Source organism: Sander lucioperca, chromosome 11, assembly GCF_008315115.2.
Source record: "Sander lucioperca isolate FBNREF2018 chromosome 11, SLUC_FBN_1.2, whole genome shotgun sequence".
In the NCBI taxonomy this organism is placed as follows: domain Eukaryota; kingdom Metazoa; phylum Chordata; class Actinopteri; order Perciformes; family Percidae; genus Sander; species Sander lucioperca.
Window position 1 is genome coordinate 12,608,334 of NC_050183.1, and position 23,817 is coordinate 12,632,150.

Sequence of the window (23,817 nt, forward strand, 5' to 3'; positions counted from 1 at the left end):
TTTAAGAGGTAAGTGACTCAACTGACTCGTGAGCAATGTGTTAAATGTGCAGTCCTGAAGCAGATTTTAATAGTTATATACAGTATAGGCTGATTCTATACATGGTTTGTGTGTATGACACCTGCAGTTTCTCATCATCTAAAAGCTTATGTAATTGAGTTATGTTTTGCAACTTCAGCATTTATTTAATGCATGCATGTACTGTCGTCTAACATGGTTACTGTAAGTAGCATTTTACGAATGGAACACTATAATTATGCAGGATAAAGTGAAGTAATCATACCAGTCTTCACCAGTATACTGTCCACCACAGTCTGATCTCTTGGTTACTGAGCAGCTCTACTGAAGCTGTTGGAGGGGGGGCTTAAGGCACTTTAGTGCTGGTAATCTGGAAGGGGCAAACGGTATTCTTTCACTTTGGCCACAGAGATCAAGCCGACAGCTTCTCGAACCTTTGGGCTTGTTTTTTTACACAACTTGAGAACTATGAGAGGAAAACACTGTTTCCACAACCAGTTCTCACTCCGAACTCGTAAAATAGGGACGTTTGAGCAGTGGCTGTCAGCGTCAGATACGACGCAAAAAGCACCCTTCAGCGTGTGTGTAGAACGCACCACGGAGAGCAGCAGCTACATGGCGTTTGAAGATGACGTAACATTAAGAGCGACAACGGTAGCGAATAGTATAAAAGCCTGAAATGGTGGATGGGTCAAACAACACAGGACTTTCACCCAGGAGACCGGGGATCGTGTCCCGCGTGTCACGTTTCCTAAACCCAACCGTCCCGTTCTTCTTTTACTAAACCCAACCGTCCCGTTCTTCTTTTCCTGAACCGAACCGTCCTGTTCTTCTTTTCCTGAACCCAACTGTCCCGAACCGTCCTGTTCTTCTTTTCCTGAACCCAACTGTCCCGTTCTTCTTTTCCTGAACCCAACCGTCCCGTTCTTGTCCCGTGTGTCATGGAAACGTAAGCCCACCCACGACTTGTTCCTTAAAGGAGCAGTAGGTAAGACTTATAAAACTAACTTTCTGTCATATTTGCTGAAACTGACCCTATGTTCAAGCAGAACTACATGAAGCAGGTCATTAAAAAAAAATCCGGCTCCTCTGGCACACCTACAGCCTGTATTGCGATTTGCAAAACTCCACCGCTCCCTGTTCAGATGTACCAATCAGGGCCTGGGGGGGGGGGGTCTAACTGCGTGTCAATCACTGCTCATGCACACGCATTCATTCTCCCTTGTGGGGGGAGGGGCTTAGGAGACCATTTTGGGCTTAAGCAGAAAGGGGGGAGGGACTGAAGTTGTCGATGTTCACATTTTTTGGCTAAGTCCTCGATCTTCGCAATCCTACCTACAGCACCTTTAACCTAACTGTGTCAAAAGTGACGCCAATAGTCCCGGACCAAGCGCGTTTAGATAAAGCACGTTTAGATGTGACGCTAAAGGAGACTTTTAGCGTTAATAACAACGCCAAAGGCACCTGACCAAGTGTCCGTATTTTACGCGATGGGAGTGAGAATGTGTTGGTTTCCACGAGCTCTATGCTTGTTGTCATGCAAGTGACCCACGTCACAGGGATCCTCTAAAAGAGGGTGATGATGCAGGACCCACCTTAATCTATATGGTACTTTAATGTTGCAAATTCTCTAACGTTTTTGTATTTAATCAAGCTTTCCCAAAACCAGATACCTCACAGTGAACCAGAGTAGTTGCTTGCTTTGCCCAGCTGGTACACTGGTAAAGAGATTTCATCAATATTGATGTGCTGAATTTCATATAAAAGTTTTCACTCACTGTACTCATTCCAGTGGAAATTAATACTTTTTATACTAACAATGGATCATCAAATTATTATGTTTCACGTCAAAGGTTAGGCTACCAACCAACTGCAGTTCCAAGTCTAAGGATATTTTTTGTTTCATTCAGCTCAGTGTCAGTTGAGCTCATGGTTTTAAAGGCCTGAAACATTATTTTGGCCTAAAACTGTTAAAACCTGCCCAGCAGTAAACAGCAGACAGACAAAGTTAGCAGCTAGCTGGTGAACATTGTGGAGCATTTAGAGTTGGTGGAGATCAACACGGGACTAAAAAGAGAGTGAATATTGAGTCAGGTAGTGTTCACCATAACAACTTTAATAAGATCATATGTAGTGTTATAATATGTCTGTAGGTTGTTCGTCAGCCCTCAAGTGGCCAAAAAATCTATTAGGCTAGTCTCAACTACCTTTCATTTTGGAAGCCCTCTCAAGGACCCTGATGGTCCCCAGGATCCCACTTTGGGAGCCACTGCTGGAAGCTACGGCTGCCACAATTACTGAACTAATAATGCAGTCTCATTGGGAAACACGTTTTTATCAGAAGCATGAATCACTGGGCTCAAGTCTGCCGTGTTACTCATTTTAAGTGGAAGAGAGATGCTTGCAGGCAGTAGCAAGGTGCTCATCTGACGCGCTGACGTCACCAAATCTTTGACAGCACTTCCTGGAGTGGTGTTTGTTGTGGGAAATAAACGCCGTGGTGCTGAACTGGGGGGGATTCAGGCTACATTAAACGGCAGAAGGACGGCACAAACTACTACACTATCCCACCTCCAAGCATGCGGTTGCGGCAGCTTTCGACCGGTATCAGATAAGGAAGAAGTGACGGTTTAGACTGAGGAAGGACGAGGTGGACATATTCTCGGACAGCCAAGCATAGTCATAGCAGAGCCGCCGACAGCACGGAGTTGTCGCGATGTGGTAGCTAAATCATGGACTGCAGAATAAAGTAAGACCCTGAGTTTAGTGTCTTTCTCTCTCTCTCTCTCCCCCCCCCTCTATGTCCCTTCTTGATATAGAGCTGTCGAGCTAACGGCTAATGTGTGGCACGTAACGTTAACTCGGAGCTGAATGTGAAATACTAAGGAATGTTTGGCCGTAATTTGAGCCATCTCCAGCAGTAGATTTAACCGTCAGGCCAGCTGGCTCGACAGCATGTGGGTCAGTCTGTTGCTCTGTCTGCTAGCTGACCACCAATTAGCAGCTCCGCTAGCCAAGCAGACAGCGTTAAATAGGTTTATGTGGACACGATGTAGACAGAGCGACCCGGGTCCTGTGACCCAAGTTTGTCCCGATATGTTATCAGAGATAAGAACACTTCTCATTCTCACATAATGCACCACCAGCTAATATGCTGTTATTGACATTGTCGGCTATTGACCGCTATTGACCGCTATTGACAGTGTGACTGACGTAAAGTAGGGCAGGTCGACTATATTGATATTATACTTATGTACATGTAATGGAATTCAACACAGTTGCTATGTGTGTGTTAATGCTGAATACACTCTTGTTGCCCATGATTGTGTGTAATAGCCTAATAGCAGCGTTTTGTTCTTTACAGGGAGAATCCAGAAAGAACTTTTGATCTGGTTGTACAGGTGGCATGTCCAACATCTGAAAATGAGGGTAGGTGATGTCATTATTTCCATTAATAATGCGTCTGTCAGTTGCTTGATGTAGACAAGTAAAAGGAAAACGTTTCTGAACATTTAAATAACATGCATAATTAATAGAGGTTGAGTTGAAACAATTGGTCGATTCATTGATTATTTCCACTATCATCAAAGTCATTTTATAAGCCAAAAATCAATCGATCAATTAACATTTATTTATATAGCACTTTACAGCAACCAGCAGGTATCCAAAGTGCTTCACATCAAGAACCAAACATGGTTTGGTAACCTGAGTCCATCATTGTTTCAATGTAAATTAAATATCTTTTAGGTTTTGGACTGTTGTTTAGACAAAACAAGATATTTGAAGACATTGCCTTGGGCTCTGTGAAGTGTGATGGGCATTTTTACATTTTCTATAGACCAAAAGATTAATTTATTAATAGAGAAAGTAACTGGCAGATTAATCTATAATGAAAATACTTGTTAGTAGCAGCCCTATAGAGCATATTCATGTTTAATCGTCAGAAAAGTTTACGGTCATTTATTAACAGTAAGTCATTTATCAAACAACAATGCCAAACATTCTTGGTATCCAGCTTCTCAAAAGTGTGAATTTCCTCGCTTTTATATCTCTGTTAATTGAATATCTTTGGGCATGTGAAGATGTCAACTTGTGTTCTGGAAAATTTTGATGGACATTTTTCTCAAATTTCTTACCAAACAATTAATTAATTGATTCATAATACATTTAAAAAAAAAAAGAAAAGTATTCAAACAATGAAAATAGTTGTTAGTTGTGGCCTTAACATCCATCTTAATAAAGATGTTTGTTTGTGTTTGCCAGTTGTATCTTTTTGTAAGCCATGTGTTTTGTTAAAATGACTGTAACTACAGTAATTGTAAGGCTGTACAGCCAAGATGTCATGTAACGTTGGCAGCAGTGTTTTTGCTTAAAAGTCAGACAGCGAGCGTTACAGAACTACACAACATGACTGAGTCCAGTCTTGCACAATGAGAGCTATCATTATCTCTGTGGTGTTATATTGTGTGCTGTCAAGATCCTAAGGACTAGAACAGGTCAACACGGAGTTTAGCTGTAAAATTGTCAGATGTCAGCTGCTTTTAGATCTTTTATTAGTGTTCTTTCTTCATTTATTTGACTGATTTTCCAGTCTGCACTATTCTTTTATTAAGCCTGGCCATAAGTTAACCAGTGCAGGCATTTCTCTTGTAACCGTGACCCCACAAAGATCATGCTTGGGTCAGCAAGCTGCATTAACTGTTCTGCTGTTTGCAGTGGTCAAACATTCCAGCATTGGTGGCCAGGACAAAAAGTGTTCAGACTAGTCCGGGAAATGACTGTGGCCAATGAAGAACAACACTATATTCTACCTTTATGAATATGGGAAATAAAGTAACCTATATTTCACATCAATATCCAGTGTCACCCATAAGTCAAATATCATGTAAAAACATTTTCGCTGCACATTACACCAGCTGTCTTATTTTGCCCGCTCAGTTTTGACGTTAAAGAGGTGTTATGTGGACGATTCGGTTGTGCAGCTGCTGAGCTGACCAGAGTTGACTGAAACTTGTCCTTGGATGTAGATCTGATATTGGATTTTGAACCAAACTCATAAACCACCGGCCTGCACTGTAATAACTGACTTCCCCCAGGTATGATCCAGGGTCAGACTCATATCCGGGCTCCTGCTCCCTGGTGCACAGCTACAGAGCAACGTTTGAACACCACTCAGGTCAAATTGAACGTACGCATTCTGCGTCATTTGACTGAAGTGCTCTCTCTGCCTTTCTGTGCTAATTCCTGATTGGATATAAGAATGTCCCTGATGAGGATGTTGTTATGATGTAGATGTATACTGTCTGCCAGCAGAGGCTTAGGGTAGTGGTGGATTTTTAAAAGAGTAGTTTCAGATAAACCATTTGAGGAATGAATCACTTCTCTCTGAATCTGTTCAATTTCCCTTTCTTTAACTTGGCTTTATCTGCTATCTGTATTAAATGAAATACTTCTTGAATGCTAAAACTGTGTCATCATTGTACTAGGCCTGAATTGAGCGATTGTGTGTGAATATTACATATGTACACCTGCATTAAGCCGTCAAATTTGACCTGTCATGCATTTGTCTCAATTCTGTGTTTCTTACTTTTATCAGGAGCTGAAAGGGTTAATGCTATGAGTCATAACAGCTTTAGCCAGCTATGAATCCTCCACAGTCACTCACCACAAACTAGAGCAGTTTCTCCTACAGCCAAACATTAGGTACTTTGCCAAAAAGCACCACTTCACATTCACACATTATCTTCCCACTAACTCACAGAGGCAAACAAACAATAGTGCAACCATGATAGACTATAATTAAATTGTCATAGCAACATGGCGAAGAACATTTGAGCATTTGGAGAAGTGGTGTAAAGGTTTCAGCTTGCTCATATTTCTCATATCTCCTCCTTACAGTTTAGGGAATACAAGTTTAATTTTAGATTGACTTTGGCTGCATTTTAGTTATATACTCCCTCTACCAGCAATGGAATTTGTAATACCATGCTTAAAAGTGTCTGAAAGGGTGTCCTCTTTGAGTGAGCTGCAGCAGTTTCCCCACTCTTACCACATCCTGGTCCTGCAGGTCTGAAACTAGATCTATGTGCAATGGCATGAAATGTTACCATTGTAGTGTGGAGCGTAGTCCCCTTTGTTAATAGACATATAGCTTAGCCCTTTATAGATGGTCAGTACATCTATCCCTCAACTTCCTGTGTTAAGTGGGTTTCACACCTTCTGTAGTCAGCGATATGTGTACAGATAACACCCACATGTTTGCAGAGATGCCTGCAATAAGCCTGTTTTATTAAGATGTTTCACGTGACCCTTTTAAACTGATCTCAGAATGGATTGATTTTTGACTCATTATAAAGTTATATTACAACATGTTACAACATTTTGGCATTTGAACTGTGCAAAGCGTAATTCACAACTCAGTATTTCTCTATATGACATGCTCTCTTAAGCCCACACCTGAGTACTGAATTATTAATACTGATGTTAATATTCAAGCAATAAGTAATGAATCACTGTAAGATTTTAACTCAAAACGAGATCAACTGGCAAGGAGCAAAATTGGCACGGGAAACCAGTTCCATCTGTGGGGGTGGTTTCAGTGGCTGGACCTATGCTGACCTTGCATACAGCCTAGCCCCCCAGGAACAGCACTCAGCCTTTCCGCTGATTTTGTCCAGTGGCCACTCGCGGTATTGCAATGAAAAATCCCCCTGCGACCCGGAAAAGATTTTCCCCATAGGCCACCATTATAAAAGAGACGTCTGTAAAACTGTTGCCAGGACACCTCAAACGGCAAACAAGGTTGGTAATGACTCTATTCTGACTTTTTATTCCATGGAGTTTTTATATTTGAAAAACTTCCCTCAATCTGAGAAAAGCAAAAAAAAATACATGTGACGTCACCACAATGTAAAGTCTATGGGAGGAGTGGGAACTCGTGGGCGGGGCCAGCGGGAGAAACACTACTACCAGTTCACTGTGGCTGCTGCTTCCTCTTTTAACCTTGTGCAAGTTGAGTTACACTAAGAAGCACACATCCAATCCCTGACCATGTAGATATGCAAATTTCTATTGTATATAGGCATTTGTAAAGTACAGGCTTTTTATTTTGTTGTCTAAAGAATGGCTTAGGCCTTGTTTAAGTGCTCTGCAAATAGTGTTATTTATGTCCTCCAGAACAATACACAGGATGTGCAGAATTATTATGTTTGCTTGTTTGCATATTGTGTGGCTATTTGCTGAATAATGAGCAACAGAGCGGGAGTGGCAGTTTTGAGTAACATTATGACACTTTTTTAAATTGATCTTTAACTTGTGCTTATTCAAATATTAAATATTAATAAGGTTGTGCTGCAACAAAAGCCAATGTCCTGCCAATAGCATACACTTTTGTGTTTTATAAGCCTTTAAGAATTAATCAATTTTTATTAATAATTATTAGGGCTGTCAATCAATAAAAAAATGTAATCAAGTTTATTACAGTCATGGGCTGTGATCAATCACGATTAATCGCAAATTTAAAATACTAGGATTTACTTGTAAACGTGCAGTGATGAAATAAATTATTGATCATTATTATGGAGGACGATTGATTAAAGTTTGAGCTTCTAGTAGCGCTATGGAGTTTTTCTATGAGTTTCTATTAGTTTAGTATAATATTAGTTTTATTTGTTACTTGCACACGCGGTGACGTGATACACAGTTCTACGAATGATGCCGTACTATTGCACTGATCACCAGGTGGCGCTAACATGACAAGATATGCTGCAATATGCCAGCAAAGGCAGCGAGGAAGAAGACTGAAGCTAGTACACCTGGATGTTAACATTGCTGGATTTAAAATACTATAAATAAATAAGAATTGTGCTTCGCAAATGTTTAAGAGGAAAGAAATGCACTTGACACATTCGTTATACCTCAAGGATACACAGAACTAGTTTTGGTGAGTAACACTGAATGTAAAGTTGTTTACAGGAAAACTCTACAGGGCACCTTTACTGAAGTTGCTTAAAATTTGCATCTCTCATAACTAAGCATTGTTTAAGATAGTTCAAATGTAAAGTTGCCAATTCATCACATTTTGTCACTCAGCATTTCCAGTAATAAAAACCTGACAATGGTCCAATCTAAAATCAATTCTACTAAAATAAACTCTAAACTGAAATGCTCACCCTATACAAATTTGACTAGTAAGTACACTGTTGTTAGCAATGTCTCATAAGATTCCTGAAGTTCTGTGATGTTGGACAACATCCCAATTATTACTCCCATGGGTAGGTTTAATTTTTTTACCGTCTTTTGGCAAACACTTATGGTAACAACATAACATCAGTGGTGCAGGTATAAACAGAAAAGTCCATCTCCTTACGGATTTGATTATAATACAGCAATACAGAGATTTGATGAGAGCATCAACATTCCTCAACAGAATAGTTGATGCGGGGAAAAACAAGAAAATAGTGCACACAGCTACAACGGTGGCAGTGTTCATATTTGGACTTGGCCCCACTCTTCTAACCATGGATGTGTGGATAGATGACAGACACTGGCCCTTTTTCCTCATGCAGGTCCATGGAGACCTGGCCTCCCTGTTCAGCCCGCGCTCAGTTCCGCTTAGCTCTGTTGGCTCAGTGCTCTGTGGATGCTCAGGCTGTGAGCAAGCGTTGCCTGAGAGCGTGACTGGCATGCTAGCTACTAGCGGCCCTGGCTACATAAAGCCATATTGATGTGCTTCCAAGATGCTGCCAAAGCTAGCAGATGACGCTAATGCTGCCAAGGCAGTAGGTGGGGACAGATGCTACCTGTCCTCACCCAATCCTTCCAGCCAGATTGTTCCCAGTAACAAAGCAATAAACTTAATAGATCAACGTATCAATTTTACTGCAACATTCATGCTGCAATTAGGGGAACGATTTACTGTTTTGCAAAAAAAAAACTCAATTAGTGCAGTTTGATTAGCACTGATGCCTCATGACTACGATCTTGGGTTTAAAACCTGGCCCTGGTTGTTCTGTGTGGTTTGCTTTGCATCTTTTTGTGTACACTTAAGTTATCTTTTTCTGCATTCTTCCCTCAGTTTAGACATGTAGGTCAGATAAATTGGAAGCTCTAAATTGTCTGATTGTGAACGTTTTTTCATGCCTTACGATAGACTGACATTCTTTACAGTCTGTACAACATATGACACCCTCTAGCCTTAGAAGATGGGTGAAAGCACTGTTAACTTGTTTCCATCTCAAGTTTGCACGTGTCAGTTTTTTATCATTGAGGATATGTCTTTTTTATGTCTGAGGTAAGTGACAAGTTTGTGTCTGCTTCAAGATCTCAAGATAGCTTTTCACTAGTATTAAAATACACAGCAGGATGTTTAAATATTAAAATTTTAGTGCACTCTCATAGGTATGAGAACCAGAAAGCAATAGGATAGATTAGACACATTATGCTCTTTGATTCATATGGGCTTATAGCTTCACTTTGTCCAACTATGAAAAGATACTTTTGTTCTGTATCCTAAGAACATTTTTCGTTGGGACCCGGAGGTCTCACAATGTCACCTGTTCGCTAGTTAGTTATCATTCTGTTTCCTTCTCTGCTGTAGCCTCTAAAGCAGCACTATGATGTTACTTTTTTTTTCCCTTTGGCTTTCACCCCATTTTCACCCTTCATATTCGTAGAGCAAAACTCCTGTGTAGTAGAACTTTTAGAAAAGGTTGAACGTTGACATTCTGCAAAATGTCAGAATTGCTCCTTGACCCTAAGCTTTGTCGGTTCTGCGGTCTGATTGGATTCCAGCAGCGTGTTGAGTTCACGGTGGGCTCACACTTAGTCAGGAGGCCATTGGAGTACTAACAGATGCCATGGCAGCAAGGAGGGTGTTGATTGGTCATTAGAGAGGCCACACTCCTACACTCACACTCCTGAGAGGATCCCGGGGTCTCACACTTTGTTTATGTCACAATGCTTCTGCCTTTCCCTTTTGTCTCACCCATATGACTTTGCTAAATTGGCTCTTTTACACAGAATCCGATATCATCCAAGTCTTTGTTGTCTTTTATCGGTTTCCTCTGAAGCCAATTGAGGAAGTCTCTTAACTTCCCTGCTATGGTATGGTAATGACTGCACTGTGAGTGAACTTTGAGAAATCCCCTCCCACTCTATGTCCTCTGAGTGTCTATAGGATCATATCTGACCCACAGTCCAACTTTTAGCAGCCTAACCTCTTTTTTAGTCTGCATTCAGGGTGGCCGTTTGTGGTAGTGTTGTTGTCTGATGCCCTTTTCTTTTGTGAACACTCTTAATGACATGACTTACTGAGACTTTAGACATTTGATGGGCACTTGTGTCCAAATTGCCCGCTATTGTTGTGCAATACATGACCGTAAGTAAAACTGCATTACCTGACTGAAGATCAGAATCACATTAAAAAGATGTTTCAATTGCATCAGACCGGCTCAGGCTAGAAATTGAAATGACTGTAATTTAATGTGATTTTAACTGGAAAAAGCGACATAAATATGTGTGGGTGCTATTACATTACTGAAAGAAAAGGAAAGTGTGCCATTGAGAACAAAAACCTGGGTCTGCGTCATTGACAATACATTTGAAATTTGGTTGACATTTTTGGAATAGTTACATGTTCACAAATCAAGACTAGGCTGTTGTTTGATTTGATTAGCAATGTGAATTTAGTTTCCAAGATGGATTCTCCCTCAAATGCAATGTTTTTCATCCCAGATTATCCTGTGTACTACACAGTAAGTTATGAAATAAAACTTGTATTTGTATATCCATTTTGGCTATCCAGATGACAGAGTTGGCCAGCTAGTGTTACTGCTTCTCTCAGTGCTCTACAGCCTTGTTCTTTTGTTCGTGTCTGGAGTCATTTGTAGCTCCCTGCTCGCAGTCACTCATCCATTCAGTAACTGTGTGGTGGCCTGCTGCTTACTGGGTTTAGTTCCAGCTCTTTTCTTATTTAAAAGAGATGGAAGCAAGTGCTGTCCTCACATTTCACCCCAGCTGTTCTGTTTCAGATTATATGGTGAAGCTCAGACTAAAAATATATAACTCAGCATTGTGTGAGTTAGCTTTTGGCCAGTGCAGACACACGCCATGTGAGTTGTTACCCAGGTAAGGCCACCAATGACATTTTTTTTGCAATCTCTATATTTTAGGTTTATATATCGTTGGCAATAATGATAACCTGCAAATATTACAATGCATTTTTATGATTTAAATGTAGGAAAATTCAAGATTGCCTGCAAAAAGTAATGCAATAAATGTGCACTTGTTAATCTGATTTAGTTGGTCTGGCAGCAGGGTATGTTTGTGTGGACACATAACTCACTGTTATTGTCTGTTCATTCATTCTGGCCAGGAACAGCTGCCTTTTTCAGACGTAAACATTTTACACACACTTTGTATGTCCTGTCTCTACCTGTCCTTCTCACATATTATAGGAACTTTGTCTCTGTGGTCACACATTGTTTTCACAATCAAGGCGCAATCCTTTCTGATTATCACTCGTTATGACAGGGACAGACGGGCCCTACAGGGATGGAGAGAGGGAACAACACTAGGAGTTTTCAGGTGGTACTGTGTGACCTCGCTACATTCAAGTTTTGGTTACACACACGCATGCATCCACCACCAGCAGGACAGCTGTGAGTGGACTTCGTTGTTGTTTCTTCAGAGCACAGAGAGCATTATTGGCCAGAGCATGAAGAACTGGGGCAAAATGAGATGGGGCGGGGCAGGGAGATGGGTGAGAGATGATGAAGCGGGTGGTGGATATGCTGATGGCAGTAGTCTATAAACTAAGAGGTGATATACTGATGGGGTTGCTGGCTGAGCTTTCCCATTCACTGACACAGTACTGAAACTCCAGGGGCAAACTGTTTTGTGTGTGATAGCAGGCACATGTTTAAGTGAATAGTGTGTGTTGTGCATTTATGGCTGTATATGCATGTGCACGGCTGCACGGGTGTGTGTAAGTGTGCATGAGAAAGAGACACAGAGGCTGTGAGAGCTGCAGGAGGCTCATCTGAATTCACTAATGCTGCCAGACTGGAAGAACATAGAAAGACTTCTAGGCACACTGACGCTCATAGGCTATTTTTAGACTTCCCCTTTCCACAGCGAAAAAGTGGGGAAAAGTAGGGACCCGATCAATGATTTAAAATGAGATGATTTTGATTAATGCAGAAGAATTTCATCACGTCACCCCCACTTGCAGCCTCACAGCATTGTCGTTGGTGGCTTGTGTTTTGTTTGTGTGTGTCTGTGTCTGTGTGCTATGCATCTTTGTGTGAAGGCAGATTCATTTATTCCCTTGTGACCACTCGTAACTTATGCTCCAGGGAGCTGTGGGAATTTTATGTGTTTTAAAAATAAAAAGCATGCAAAGCAAAGGCTAGGATACTGTCCGGCAGAATTTAGCTTTCAAAAACCAATCTTGAAGCTAAGCTCTTATTCACATGTATCATGTCAAAGGATGACAATAGATGGCCAGGAGTACATGTTCAGCACAGCAGATGGCACAAGCATGTACAACCAAACACACACACACACACACACACACACACACACACACACACACACACACACACACACACACACACACACACACACACACACAAAATATTGTGAGTCAAAGAACAATGATTGGCTGGTTCTTATTGATGTAATACCAATGTGGCCTAGTTTAGCCCACAAATGAACAGGATTAGTGCAGCTCCTGCTTTAATGTAGCTTTAGTGATGTTAATCTGTCCCTAGTCTGCCAAATTGGATTTCCCAAAAAAAAGCTGTGCTCAAAAATATGTAGATTTTTGTGACTGTCATATTGAGAAGATTTTATGACAGGATTTAAACAGGATTTGGGGATGACTCACTTCTCATGACTACACCAACCTGCCCACTTCTCTTGTCGTGTGCAGTGAGAAGAGGCTCATAAAGCTTTTCTTATAAAGGATTCTGACTGTCATAAGTATAACTTATCTGTATTGTATATTTAGCAAATAACATTTAATGTAAAATGATGAGTATTTATTTTGCAGGAGAGACTTAAGGATATCCAGCCTTCTTTAAACCCCACTTTTAGACGAACGGCAAAAGCAGATAAAGGCAGAGATTGTAACAAAGGATGTAGTCTCAGGTTGTTTGTGGTCTCACAGGGCTGCTGCCACGTAGACTGATGTAAAGTGATCTAAAAGGTAAATGATGTAAAAGACAGAAATGTATTTTCCCCGGCAATTAAGGAAATCAACCTACTTATTGACATGATATGAGTACTGGTATCCTGACATCTAGACTGTTGTCCTTTAGACCTTAATTTTTGTGGCCAAGGCCAAACCCAAGTCAAGCAGAACTAGTTGTACAAGCCTACTGTCTGTGCTGTCATTTCAGCTTCTATCCCCACTATTTACATGTCAACAGCCATGCCCTGAGGCTATGTCTCTCCGTCCAAGACTGCTTCTATGTTGCCTAACACCACACAATTACTGTGAAGATAATGGCGTTTACATGCATGTAGTAGCCCTACTGGCCCTTAATTTGGGTTCTGGCCTATATTTCAAGACAGAACATATAGGTCAATCTTGATGTCTCTGTGAATGTCTGAGACCATTTATCATTGCAAATCATGTAATTCATCCACAAGGTCTTTGTTTTCATATAGACGCACGCACACACACACGCACACACACACACACACACGCACACACACACACACACACACACACACACACACACACACACACACACACACACACACGCACACACATTTATGCTTTCCTCACCATCAGTATTTCATCTTGTACCTTCCAAACCTGCACATTGACTGCTATTGTTGAGTGTATTTCCTGAATGTGGAATCATTTCTGATTGTCTCACTCCATTGGAACTGGCTATGGTCTAAGCTTATGGTCAGAGTAAATGACTAGTAAGAGAGTAAAAGAGCTAACATGCGTTGTCCAACGGGACCTCAGGACCTGCTTCTGACCAGGGTTGAACTGGTATGCCGCTCGGCTTTCAAATTAAGTCAGTTTTATTTATATTGCCTAAAATCACAAATTTGCCTCTAGGGCTTAACAAATCTGCACAGCATATGACCCTCTTTCTCCTTAGACCCCAGACTTTGGTATGGAATTTTATACCATATTTTCACCTGGTAGTAAAATCCGATCTGAGTGATTGGATCACAAGTGGACAGCTCTAAGTACAGGTAAAAACACTCTGGATGCAGCGACACATGTGTCCACATTCTTATAGCTGTGAGAATGGGAATTTGTCTTGAGTCACATTAAGGACCGCCTACTCAACTGTTAGTGGAAATACATAGCTCTGTGCAGCGCTGTTGCCTGGAAAAGGCTGCTGCCGGTATACAATAATGTTATTTTTAGTTTCATAAAACGTCCCTGAATTCACCAATATGTAGGATTTTCCTATAGACATTCCTGCTTTTACATCGTCTCCTTTTGTTATTGATTAGTCTCGCATTGCCAGAGCTACACAGCGCTTTATCTCTGGAGAAAGCTGGCGAACTGAGTGGTCAAAGCAGCAGCTGTGTAGCAGTTTCATCCTAAAAATTATTTACAATAAAAGTCCCCCGTTATTTTGTTATTGAAATGCTTTTATTATGAAGCTGCAGAATCAGGAAATGTTGTCTTCATCAGCAGTAACGTAACACAACCCCTTTAGGCGAATATGTAACATAAAATAAAGCAGATCTAATATGCTAAACTTCAAACCACAGAGAATCAGTTAGAAGCTGAACACACTGAGACTTTTAAAAACGTCTTTATTTCCTCCACAGGTCCCGCCGCCCGTCAGTAGACATCCTTATGTCAGCACACAGACAGACTGTAACAACTGACACACACACACGCACACGCACACACACACAACCAGCCTATATGCAAACAGAAATGATGTACGTGTTTATTTGCATATAGAGCGAGGAAGTGAGATCTGAGGTAACTGTTCACACAGTACAGGAACGTGAACTATTTAAATTAGCTGGTGGTGGTTAGCATGGTTAAACGTAATTTGCTCTTACCAGTGTTTTGCCGTGTGTACTTCGTCCACAGCAATCCCGCCAATCGGTCCAAAACTTCCCAGTTAGATAGTAAATGCCGTAAACATATTCTTTGTAAATATTTTACAATCATTCCCTGAAAAAAAACAAGCAGGCCTGCCTTCTTGCACGATCCAACTTTTCTTAAAAACATGCCATTTTCACTGTGTAGCTTGCTAGCTCGACGTTTGTTTTTCCTGAATTGAGTTTGAGAACAGCAACAGACAGAGAGCGGAAGGAGAGGGACTTCCGGCGGAACATCCGGTGGCGCCCGATATGAGGCTGTGAGGCAATTATCCTGGAAATGTCGTTGATCCACACACGGTCTATTGTAACCAGTGATCTCTGGAACTCCAGTTCTGGGTCCTGTGTGAATGTGGATGACAAGGATTAAAGCTGTGACAACAGGCTGATATTAATGGGTCCAATGCGGGTAGAATGTGTGTTTAATGACCCACATCAAACACGGGTTTGTGTGGGAAAGTGAGTGTAGTTTTATTGACATGTCTTAGTCCTGTCTGCTGAATCACTTTTCATATTTCCATGAGATTCCCAGAAAGCATGCTGATCACACAAAGTGAAATGAACCAATTAGCTTATGTAAACCTAGATACATTATTATACATTTTGTCAGTTTGTCTGATAGGAGCCCTGACTTCCTTTAACTGGAGATCATACTGTAGAAATGCAAAGGAATGATAATGTATTACATAACAGATTACATTTTCTGGACTGCAGGGGCCCTTTTTCTCCAAATGGCCATCTCGGATAATCTTAGAAATTATGATTCTCTGTGTGTGTGTTTTTTTCTGTCAGTATTTCGCCCATCAGTCCTGCAGAGCATTGAGACCCCTGTGAATGTGTTAAGGATTAGGCACTATTGTTCTATTGTGCGCTTGATAACAGATGTATTGTCATCCCTGTGGAAAGATTGGCTGACTGAGAGCTGTCTGTCTGTCAGCCTTTGCATGTGAACTTCAAATCGCAGCTCGGCAGCACCAAGCATGTAGCCGCCAAAGGCAAGGCTTTACACTGTCATCAGCACCACACAGCTGCCTCTGGGTGCTGTGCCATATGACATTAACTGAGATCGATCCTCTCCACACCTCAAGAAGCTGCTGTGCTACACACAGTGTTTTCTCTGATGCTGCAACCACCACCTCAAAGACTAGAAAAGGAACTCTCCCCTAAGCACGTGTAATTGAGTGACAATAACCTGATCACCAGAGTTCTTAAACTTTATAAGTTGTAAATTCATAAACCAAATTTTGTCATACTTATCTGCTGCTGTTTCTGTCACATGAGACCACACCTAAAAAAAAAAAAAGACTCCTACTTGGCTGTAAAGCTTCTTTTACAGTCATAATAATAACAGTCAACATGGTGAAGTTAAAGCTAACTTACCTTGTAAAGTATGTTACACTCTTGGTACATATTAATGTCTTTTTATGCGCATTAGTTATAGTATAATAATAGAGTTAATATAGAGTTATAGAGTTATAATAATAGAGTTATTCATTTATTGTGCTTATATAGATGTTTTTTGACCAAGGCAGATGGTTGGACCATATGGAGAGAAGTATGTTATTATGTGAAGAAATGTTGGTTAAACAAATCAGCCAACAACCAGAGATGGAATCATCACAATTAACCTGTGCTGTTGCAATCAGAACTCTGCAGCCTAGCCTACCCACCTTTTTTTTTCTTTTGATTTGGAACTAAATATCTGGGTCATATCTCAGATTTCAGGTTATATCTCAGATTTTGGAGCACATTACTGTTTTAATGTAAGCACTTGCTTTTGATATTCTGCAGCAACTGAACATTGCACAGTAAAGAAAGAGTTGGCGGGTAGTCTGTCTAGGGAGATACTGGTTTGTTTTCCTTACAGCCCCCCCCCCCCCAACAAACATGCTGTCTGTGTGCTGTGTTGAAGATGCAGTCATGCGGAGCTGGTGTTTGACATAATGTTGGACCAGTATGGAATCTGACTGGGAATATCAACGCTGATATGTGGTGATACACAGAGGCTGTCACAAAGGTTGCATCCATATGCTGTGCCACTCATTCGTGAAGCTGTGAAATTGGGTTGCATCCCAACTAGCCTGGAGACAGTATCACTTTCACTTCTCCCTTTCCGTCTCTCTCTCTCTCTCTCTCTCTCTCTCTCTCTCTCTCTCTCTCTCTCTCTCTCTCTCTTTCTCTCTCCCTCCCTCTCCACCTCTTCTCTCTCTTCCTCTCTCTCTCTCCCTCTCTCCCTCCACCTCTTCTCTCTCTCTCTCTCTCTCTCTCTCTCTCTCTCTCTCTCTCTCTCTCCTCTCTTTCTCCTCTCTTTCTCTCTTAGCTCATCCCACTGAAGCATTTTTCTGGGGAGACGGAACAACTAATGTGGCATTAATAGGGTCACATCATCTCCATGCAGCTCTTTGTTTCTTCTCCTTCCAGTGGCTGAGGCTGTTGTTTATCTTTTTTCAGATGTAGCTGTAGAAATGGCTTAGAAATCCCCTAGGCCAGCATCTCTCACATGTGAAGCCTGCAAGTTGAATTTTTTTGGCTGGTGAAGGAGGTTCTACCTTATAGGTTAATTTCCTTTTGTTTTATTAACATTTTCAAGCATTGGAATTAAAATGTATCGTTCCTTTGCAAATTTAGACCTATTTCCAGACCTTATCGAGACCAATGTGATGACGTATTTTCTAGTGCCTTTTACAAGAGATGATATACCCTTTAAGTGTTTTGTATCAGCATTTTCTGTCACAGTTAAGTTCTACATACTAGTTTAATGTCAAACACAAATCTGTTCTAATTTAATCCAGGTAGTTCCTGACTAGCCTCACAGGCTTTCACTATTTCTGTCAGTGCCCAGTCCTCATTTGTAACAACATAGTGTGACCAATCAGTAGAAGTAAACTTAAGGACCATATCATCGTTTAAGAAGTTTTTCTTTTCTGAAAACCTCTGCTCACTAAATCAGCATGAAATGTAATGCCATTTGCAGTGTGCAGTCCGAGACAGGCAAAAGGGGAAAAAAATGTTTTAAACGTCTGTGAGTGTGTTTTTCTTTCTGCTGGCCTTTGAAAGATGCCAGTTAATCTGCTTACTCCTTTAATTGTGAGTGTAGGGGTTGGGCCTCCTCCGGGCCAGAATAAGGCTACTGATCCAGAAGTAAAACGATGACCACCACAGTTATTCCTCCCTTTAGGTTGTGCAACCCCCCTAGTCTTCTTTAGCCACCCCTCATCTCCTCCTCCTTCACCATACCCTCCCTCAGAGGGACGAAAGCTCCTTGTTCTGACAATAGACATTTTTTACCATATGTTGGCTTGACATCTTCATCAGGTTCACAGCAGGTTACCTTAGTTAACTTTCACTCCACTGCCTGATGGGATTTTCTCCCTCTGTTTCTCCAATCGGCCCAGGCTCAAAGTCTAGACGGCCTCCGAGGCAGGGTCCTTCCAGCCCCGTGTCCACAATGGCCGTATTGTGGATGCTTAGTAGCGGTAGCTTCCTCCCGTTACAGCGAACAGGCTAGTGCTAAAACAATGCTTTTGTCCGAGGGCATACGAGGGGGGCCTAATCCACTACATACTGTGAAATAAATCTTTCTCATAGATGAGAGAGCGAGCTAGAGAAACGGAGTGAATAAAATCACTGCCAAGGAGGTTAGAGTGCAGCAGTTTAACCCCTGGCCAAGAAAGAGGGAGGAGAGGAGGCAAAGGGAGCGAGAGAAAGGAGGAACAAGAAGAGGCAGGCTCTACATCCCTTCATCTCTGGAGCACGGATGGAAGAGAGGGGCTGCCGGTGGCTTTCACAGCCTCTCTTCTCACCAGAGGAGCTGCTGTTCACCATATGGGATTTGGCCTCTCTTAACAAACAGGCCCCCTATTCACTCACAACACACATTCAGTCGTTCATGGAATAAGGTGAAAAAAGTGCATTTTTTTTATGCCTTTAGAACATTGGATGGCCATGAGGGCTCTAAGTCTGTGTTTGATTCACATAGTATAGAGAATTATAAACTAGAAGCTTTCATCTAAATGTGTATTCACACTGGATTTAGGGTTAGGTCTTTTTGTGTTTTACTCTAGTCTTAAAGCCAGCTGCTAAGGTACTCCTATAGAAACACAAATATAGGCCTCTGCACTGTGGGTGTACTTCATCTTTATCATATCTTTTCTCAGTAGTTTGTAAAGGATATTTTTTACGAAGCTTTATATCATTCAAACTAAGTAAGTTGGGTTCTACTTTTTTAGTTTCATGACAACATGGCTTGTATAACTTGCAGGGCTGGGCAGTGCGAGGTTTCTGACACATTGATGTTATGCGCCAACTTTTTCTTCCAGCCAGCAGCATTAGGGCAGCATTAGGAATGACATCCTCTGCCAACAGCTTCTTTTTAGCCTACTTGGAAATCCCAAGAAGCGTAGATTTATGCCAAGATGAAGATGCCAGCATTTTTCATTTTTAGCCTACTTGGAAGTGCCAGTAGACACAGATTTATGCAGAGAATAGAAGAAATAAGTGATGAAGGGGTAGGCTTCTTTCTAGTCTCTCTCATGTTTGGGTGAACATATATCTTGCTAATTTATTCTGTTTAATCCCATCACGTATAATGATCCACCTGAATAGGTAGGAAGGCCGTGGTGTCAGTTGAGAGAGGCAGAGTTCTACCTCCCACTCTTATGCAATCCATCCATTTCTTCCCTCACCTCGTCTTTCCTCCTCCTTCCTCCTCCCACTCTTTCCCTGTTGGCCCGCTCTCAGTTCCCAGCACCCTTCACCTATTAACCCTCCTTTCTCCTCGCTCACTCTCCTCCTCTGACTTTTAAAGACAGGCGTCTCAGGAATAGCCAAAACATTGATTTTTCACCATATCTACCACCACCACCCCCCTCTTCCCAGGATCTGTGTCACGGCTCAGGGGCTTCCTGCATGGTGCCCCCATCGTGACTGTTGGAGGTCAGCCACGCTTGAAGCCCGCAGAGATAAATGGACATGCTACCGTACAGTAAATATTCACTCCTGAGCTTGCTATCTATCTGTAAACATGCATGTACTTGTACAGTACACATTTGTGCACAGACACACGAGCACTTTGCAAACAGAGACCAATGGTCACTCCTTGAGCTTTTCGTCACATTTGCCTCACCTCCATTTCCTGGGGTGTGAATGGAGGAATCTAACTCTGGATAGGTGATTTCAATTCAATTCTCACCCACTGGATCTGTTTACACTCCACCAGGGAGAAATATGCTATAGGTTGTTTTCCTTTTTCACTCTAGCTGCCACTGGTGTCACATCAAATGGACTGCTTTTATACTATTTGCAACAGCTCTTTATAGTTTTTGTCAACTGTAGGAAATACAATAAACACATTTTGAATCCTATTTTGGGGATAGGTGATGGAGAGGCGAAGCAATGCATCATGCAGGCAGGCCTAACAGAGCATGGTTTGCATGACAAATGTATGGACAAACAGGTAGCAGGCAGTGTAGGCAGGTGTATGAAAAAGCACGAAGTGGTTAATAAGTCTTAAAAAGGTATTAAAAGCTACAATGCAATTGCATATTGACATTTGTCAAACTGTTGCCTGACTTAAGTGCCAATGAACAAGGCACTGCATTTCTACCCTTTGTACGGCTGTAGATGTGTAGTTTTTATTAGATGAATGTACAGTAGGTTTATGTGCTTGGTATTGGTGGTGTTCTGCAGACCTCCCTGTCTCTAACTTTGCCATTTTTTTATTGTAACTGACAGCTACCATTGTCTGTTGCATGCAGAAAATGTTTTATGACCTTGTGAGCAAGCCGAAAACATTCGTACAATGCACTTGTAAAATCCACAGTCTGTGTTTTGAAAAGGATCCCACGGGAGTGCAGACAGTAATGCATTTACTGTGCACTCATCGCTGTCCACAATTCCTGCCCTGCAAACCAAATGATGACATTTAAACAGAGATACTTGTGAGCATGTCATTTGCACCTCAAATATTTGTTATGTGCTGAAAAGAAAGTGGTTTAGTACAGGCTTTTTTTGTGTGATACTGTATGTCACAGTTGACAGTATTCAGAAATGAATTGTTGTATTTTTTGGTGTGAGTGTGTGTGTGTGTGTGTGTGTGTGTGTGTGAGTGAAGAAGGGGAGGGTGGATTAACCAGTGCAGGATCTGTCATGGCGACATTTGTGTCCCCTGGCGGAGCAGCAGGGGTCCTCTTCACCTCTGTAACCTTCAACTTTCAGCCTTAACCCCCACCACACGCCCAGCACGTCCGAAGGGAGGGGTATACGAGCGCAAGAGAGTGGGGGGAAAAAAAAGAGAGGGGGGTGCAGAAGTGAAGAGGACAGAGAGCTGCAGGGGGATGGCAGGATGAAGAGAAAGAGAGGTTGAAATAGAAAAAAATGAGGCAAGCATGTGAAAGAGAGGCAAGAAGAAGGGACATAAATGAGGCTAAAAGTGGGGGGGGAATTAGGAATATGTAAAAGAAAAGACAGTGAAAAAGAGATGCAAGAGGCACAATGATTGGCAGAGAAATGTGGAGGTGGAGCAGAACAGAAACAATAAGAGCCTGTTGAATAGAAAGAAAAGTGCACACAGGATGCAGAGGAAAGAGGAGATATGAATGATAAAGGAAGGTGTTTGGTAATGCTCTGAAGTCCTCAGCTGTGTGTTGTTACAGCACACTCTTTTCTGCCTCCTTTGGTCTCTTTATTCATGGCTCGCTCTCTCGCTCTACTCCACTCTACCTCTGTGAGACTCAATACTGAATTTAACATGCTCCATGCCCATTAAATGTTTTGTTAAAGAAGTGCTGATTTGAAGTCCCATTTAGTCATGGGACATGATCTTATCAATCTATTCTCATACATGGCATAAAAGCCCCAAAGAAGGACTGTAACTTCCTTTTAAATTTCTCTTCATCTATTCATATTTTTGGCTATTGCTAAAGGGTTCTCAGCCAAAACTAAAGTTATTTTGTTATTTAGATTTACCAACAGTAAAAAACCCTAAAGTATAACGCCGTTTGGATTAATTGGACTAACTACAATTGTTAATTGTAGCATACATCTTATTGTAAAATCACTTGTGCATTTCATGCATGACAAAAAGTTTGCTGTGAAAAACATCAATTGGGAGACACAGTATGTGCTGCAGCAGCTACCAGAACTTGACCTTGAATTTAGTCGCACTCCTCTTGTCTGTACTCAACAGAGAGCCTATTGGTTCAGCTGTGAACATGGACTGGCAAAGAAGGGATTTGCAGTTTTTGCAGTGCTGTTGAAGCTCCCCCTATTTTCACCTGCAAATGTAGGCATTGCTGCCAAAAGTTACAAACATTGGACCCCTCCTACCCTCTTCTCTTCCTGTCCCTTTTCTCCTGCCCTGAATCACACTCCAGCAGCAGTTCCCATCCTCTCACCCAGTAAATCAGCATAAAATAGCCCTAAGTGTGGCAGATCATAGGGTAGGCAGAAGGGGGGTGGTCGGAGTTGGTGTGTAGAGCTTTGAGCTCTGCTGCTTTATTTTTTCTTGTGCCGTTCTTTTCAATATGGGGCCCATGAAATTATCCAACAGGATTATGTAAGGCATGATGGATTCTGCTGCGTCCTGTCATCCGTTTGTCCATTGTATGCCTCTCTATCTCAGGCAGCCTGGTGTGTTAGCCATGAAGCTACTCCACACATTGTGTGTTATTGCATGTCCTCTTTACTAAGGTAGGGGTCCTTTCCTCTGTCTACATTAATCTTTTTGGGCATATTAGTAGAGCTGGATCATTCACAAATTTAGCCTGTGTTAAAATGGTCATACATCTTTTAATTAAGGGACTTAATCAACCTCTTATTCCTATTGAACTCACAGTTATTGTTTTTCTGACTGAAGTATCTGTGCTGTCAAAAGGTTTGGTGCTTACAGATTCACTTTCTCTCAGCCACCTTTGTTTTGACAGAGGTGGAGGTGTGTTTGTGAGCCTGTAAGCCTTTTGTATGTCTATGACAGTGAAGCTGGCATGCAAGAGCTCGTCTCTTCAAACCCTTGCTGTTCCTGCTGAGGTCACAGGGTGACCCTGGAGCTGTGGAAGCCATGTTTACCAGAGACCCCTGCGTTCAGGCTATGGCTTGGTGGCTGCTTCCTTTCAACCACATGGTATAAACCTGCGAGAAGCATGTCTCATGCTTTGGTTTGGAAGCTTTAACAGAGATGCAAACATATTGCAAAGGTGACACGAAGGCAACCGTATGCTGGCTGCTTATTAAGCAAAATTGAACAGTTGTTTTGTGCAGTTTGGTATACTTGTCCTGTGTCAATTTGCCAACCCCATCTTTGATGATCAATGCCCATTTTCACTACTATAATATCCAATTATCAGTACTAAGAGAATGACGCTGATGTGTTTGTTGTCTTTATTATTTATAAAAAAACATTAATAACCTGGTATTCATTCTGAATGTCTTTGAAGCACACTTTTTAAAGGAGATATAATGACCACTCTAGGTTGTCTAGGACTGCAGCTAGTTGATGATCTATCAGTTCTTTTTTTTTGATTAATCAATTAGTATGTGGTCTATAAAATGTCAAAAAGAATGAGAAATGCCTGTCACAGCTTACAGAAGCAAAAAGTTGTATCTTAAGATTTCTTATTTACTCTGATCAGCAGCCAAAAAGTGTTCCGTTTATAATGGCATGTTGAAGCATTTCAACCCAGCTAACAGTTAGTTCTTTATATACGA

At 41.5% G+C, this 23,817-nt stretch overlaps 1 protein-coding gene across 6 annotated transcripts in view; it reads left to right on the forward strand.

Annotated features, from left to right (window-relative positions):
- The first annotated feature begins 2,448 nt into the window (after window positions 1-2,448).
- The window catches only part of dennd1b (DENN/MADD domain containing 1B), a 110,572-nt gene continuing 89,203 nt past the window's right edge, over window positions 2,449-23,817 (forward strand). For 2 of the 6 annotated variants that reach the window (XM_036007692.1, XM_036007691.1), the window contains exons 1-2: window positions 2,449-2,767; window positions 3,383-3,447. In XM_036007692.1, coding sequence (XP_035863585.1) covers window positions 2,751-2,767; window positions 3,383-3,447 — 82 coding nt within the window. In that variant the 5' untranslated portion in view covers window positions 2,449-2,750. Of the gene's footprint in view, window positions 2,768-3,382; window positions 3,448-23,817 lie in introns of those variants that run through there. The other 4 variants (XM_036007687.1, XM_036007688.1, XM_036007690.1 and 1 more) reach the window with 3 other exon arrangements.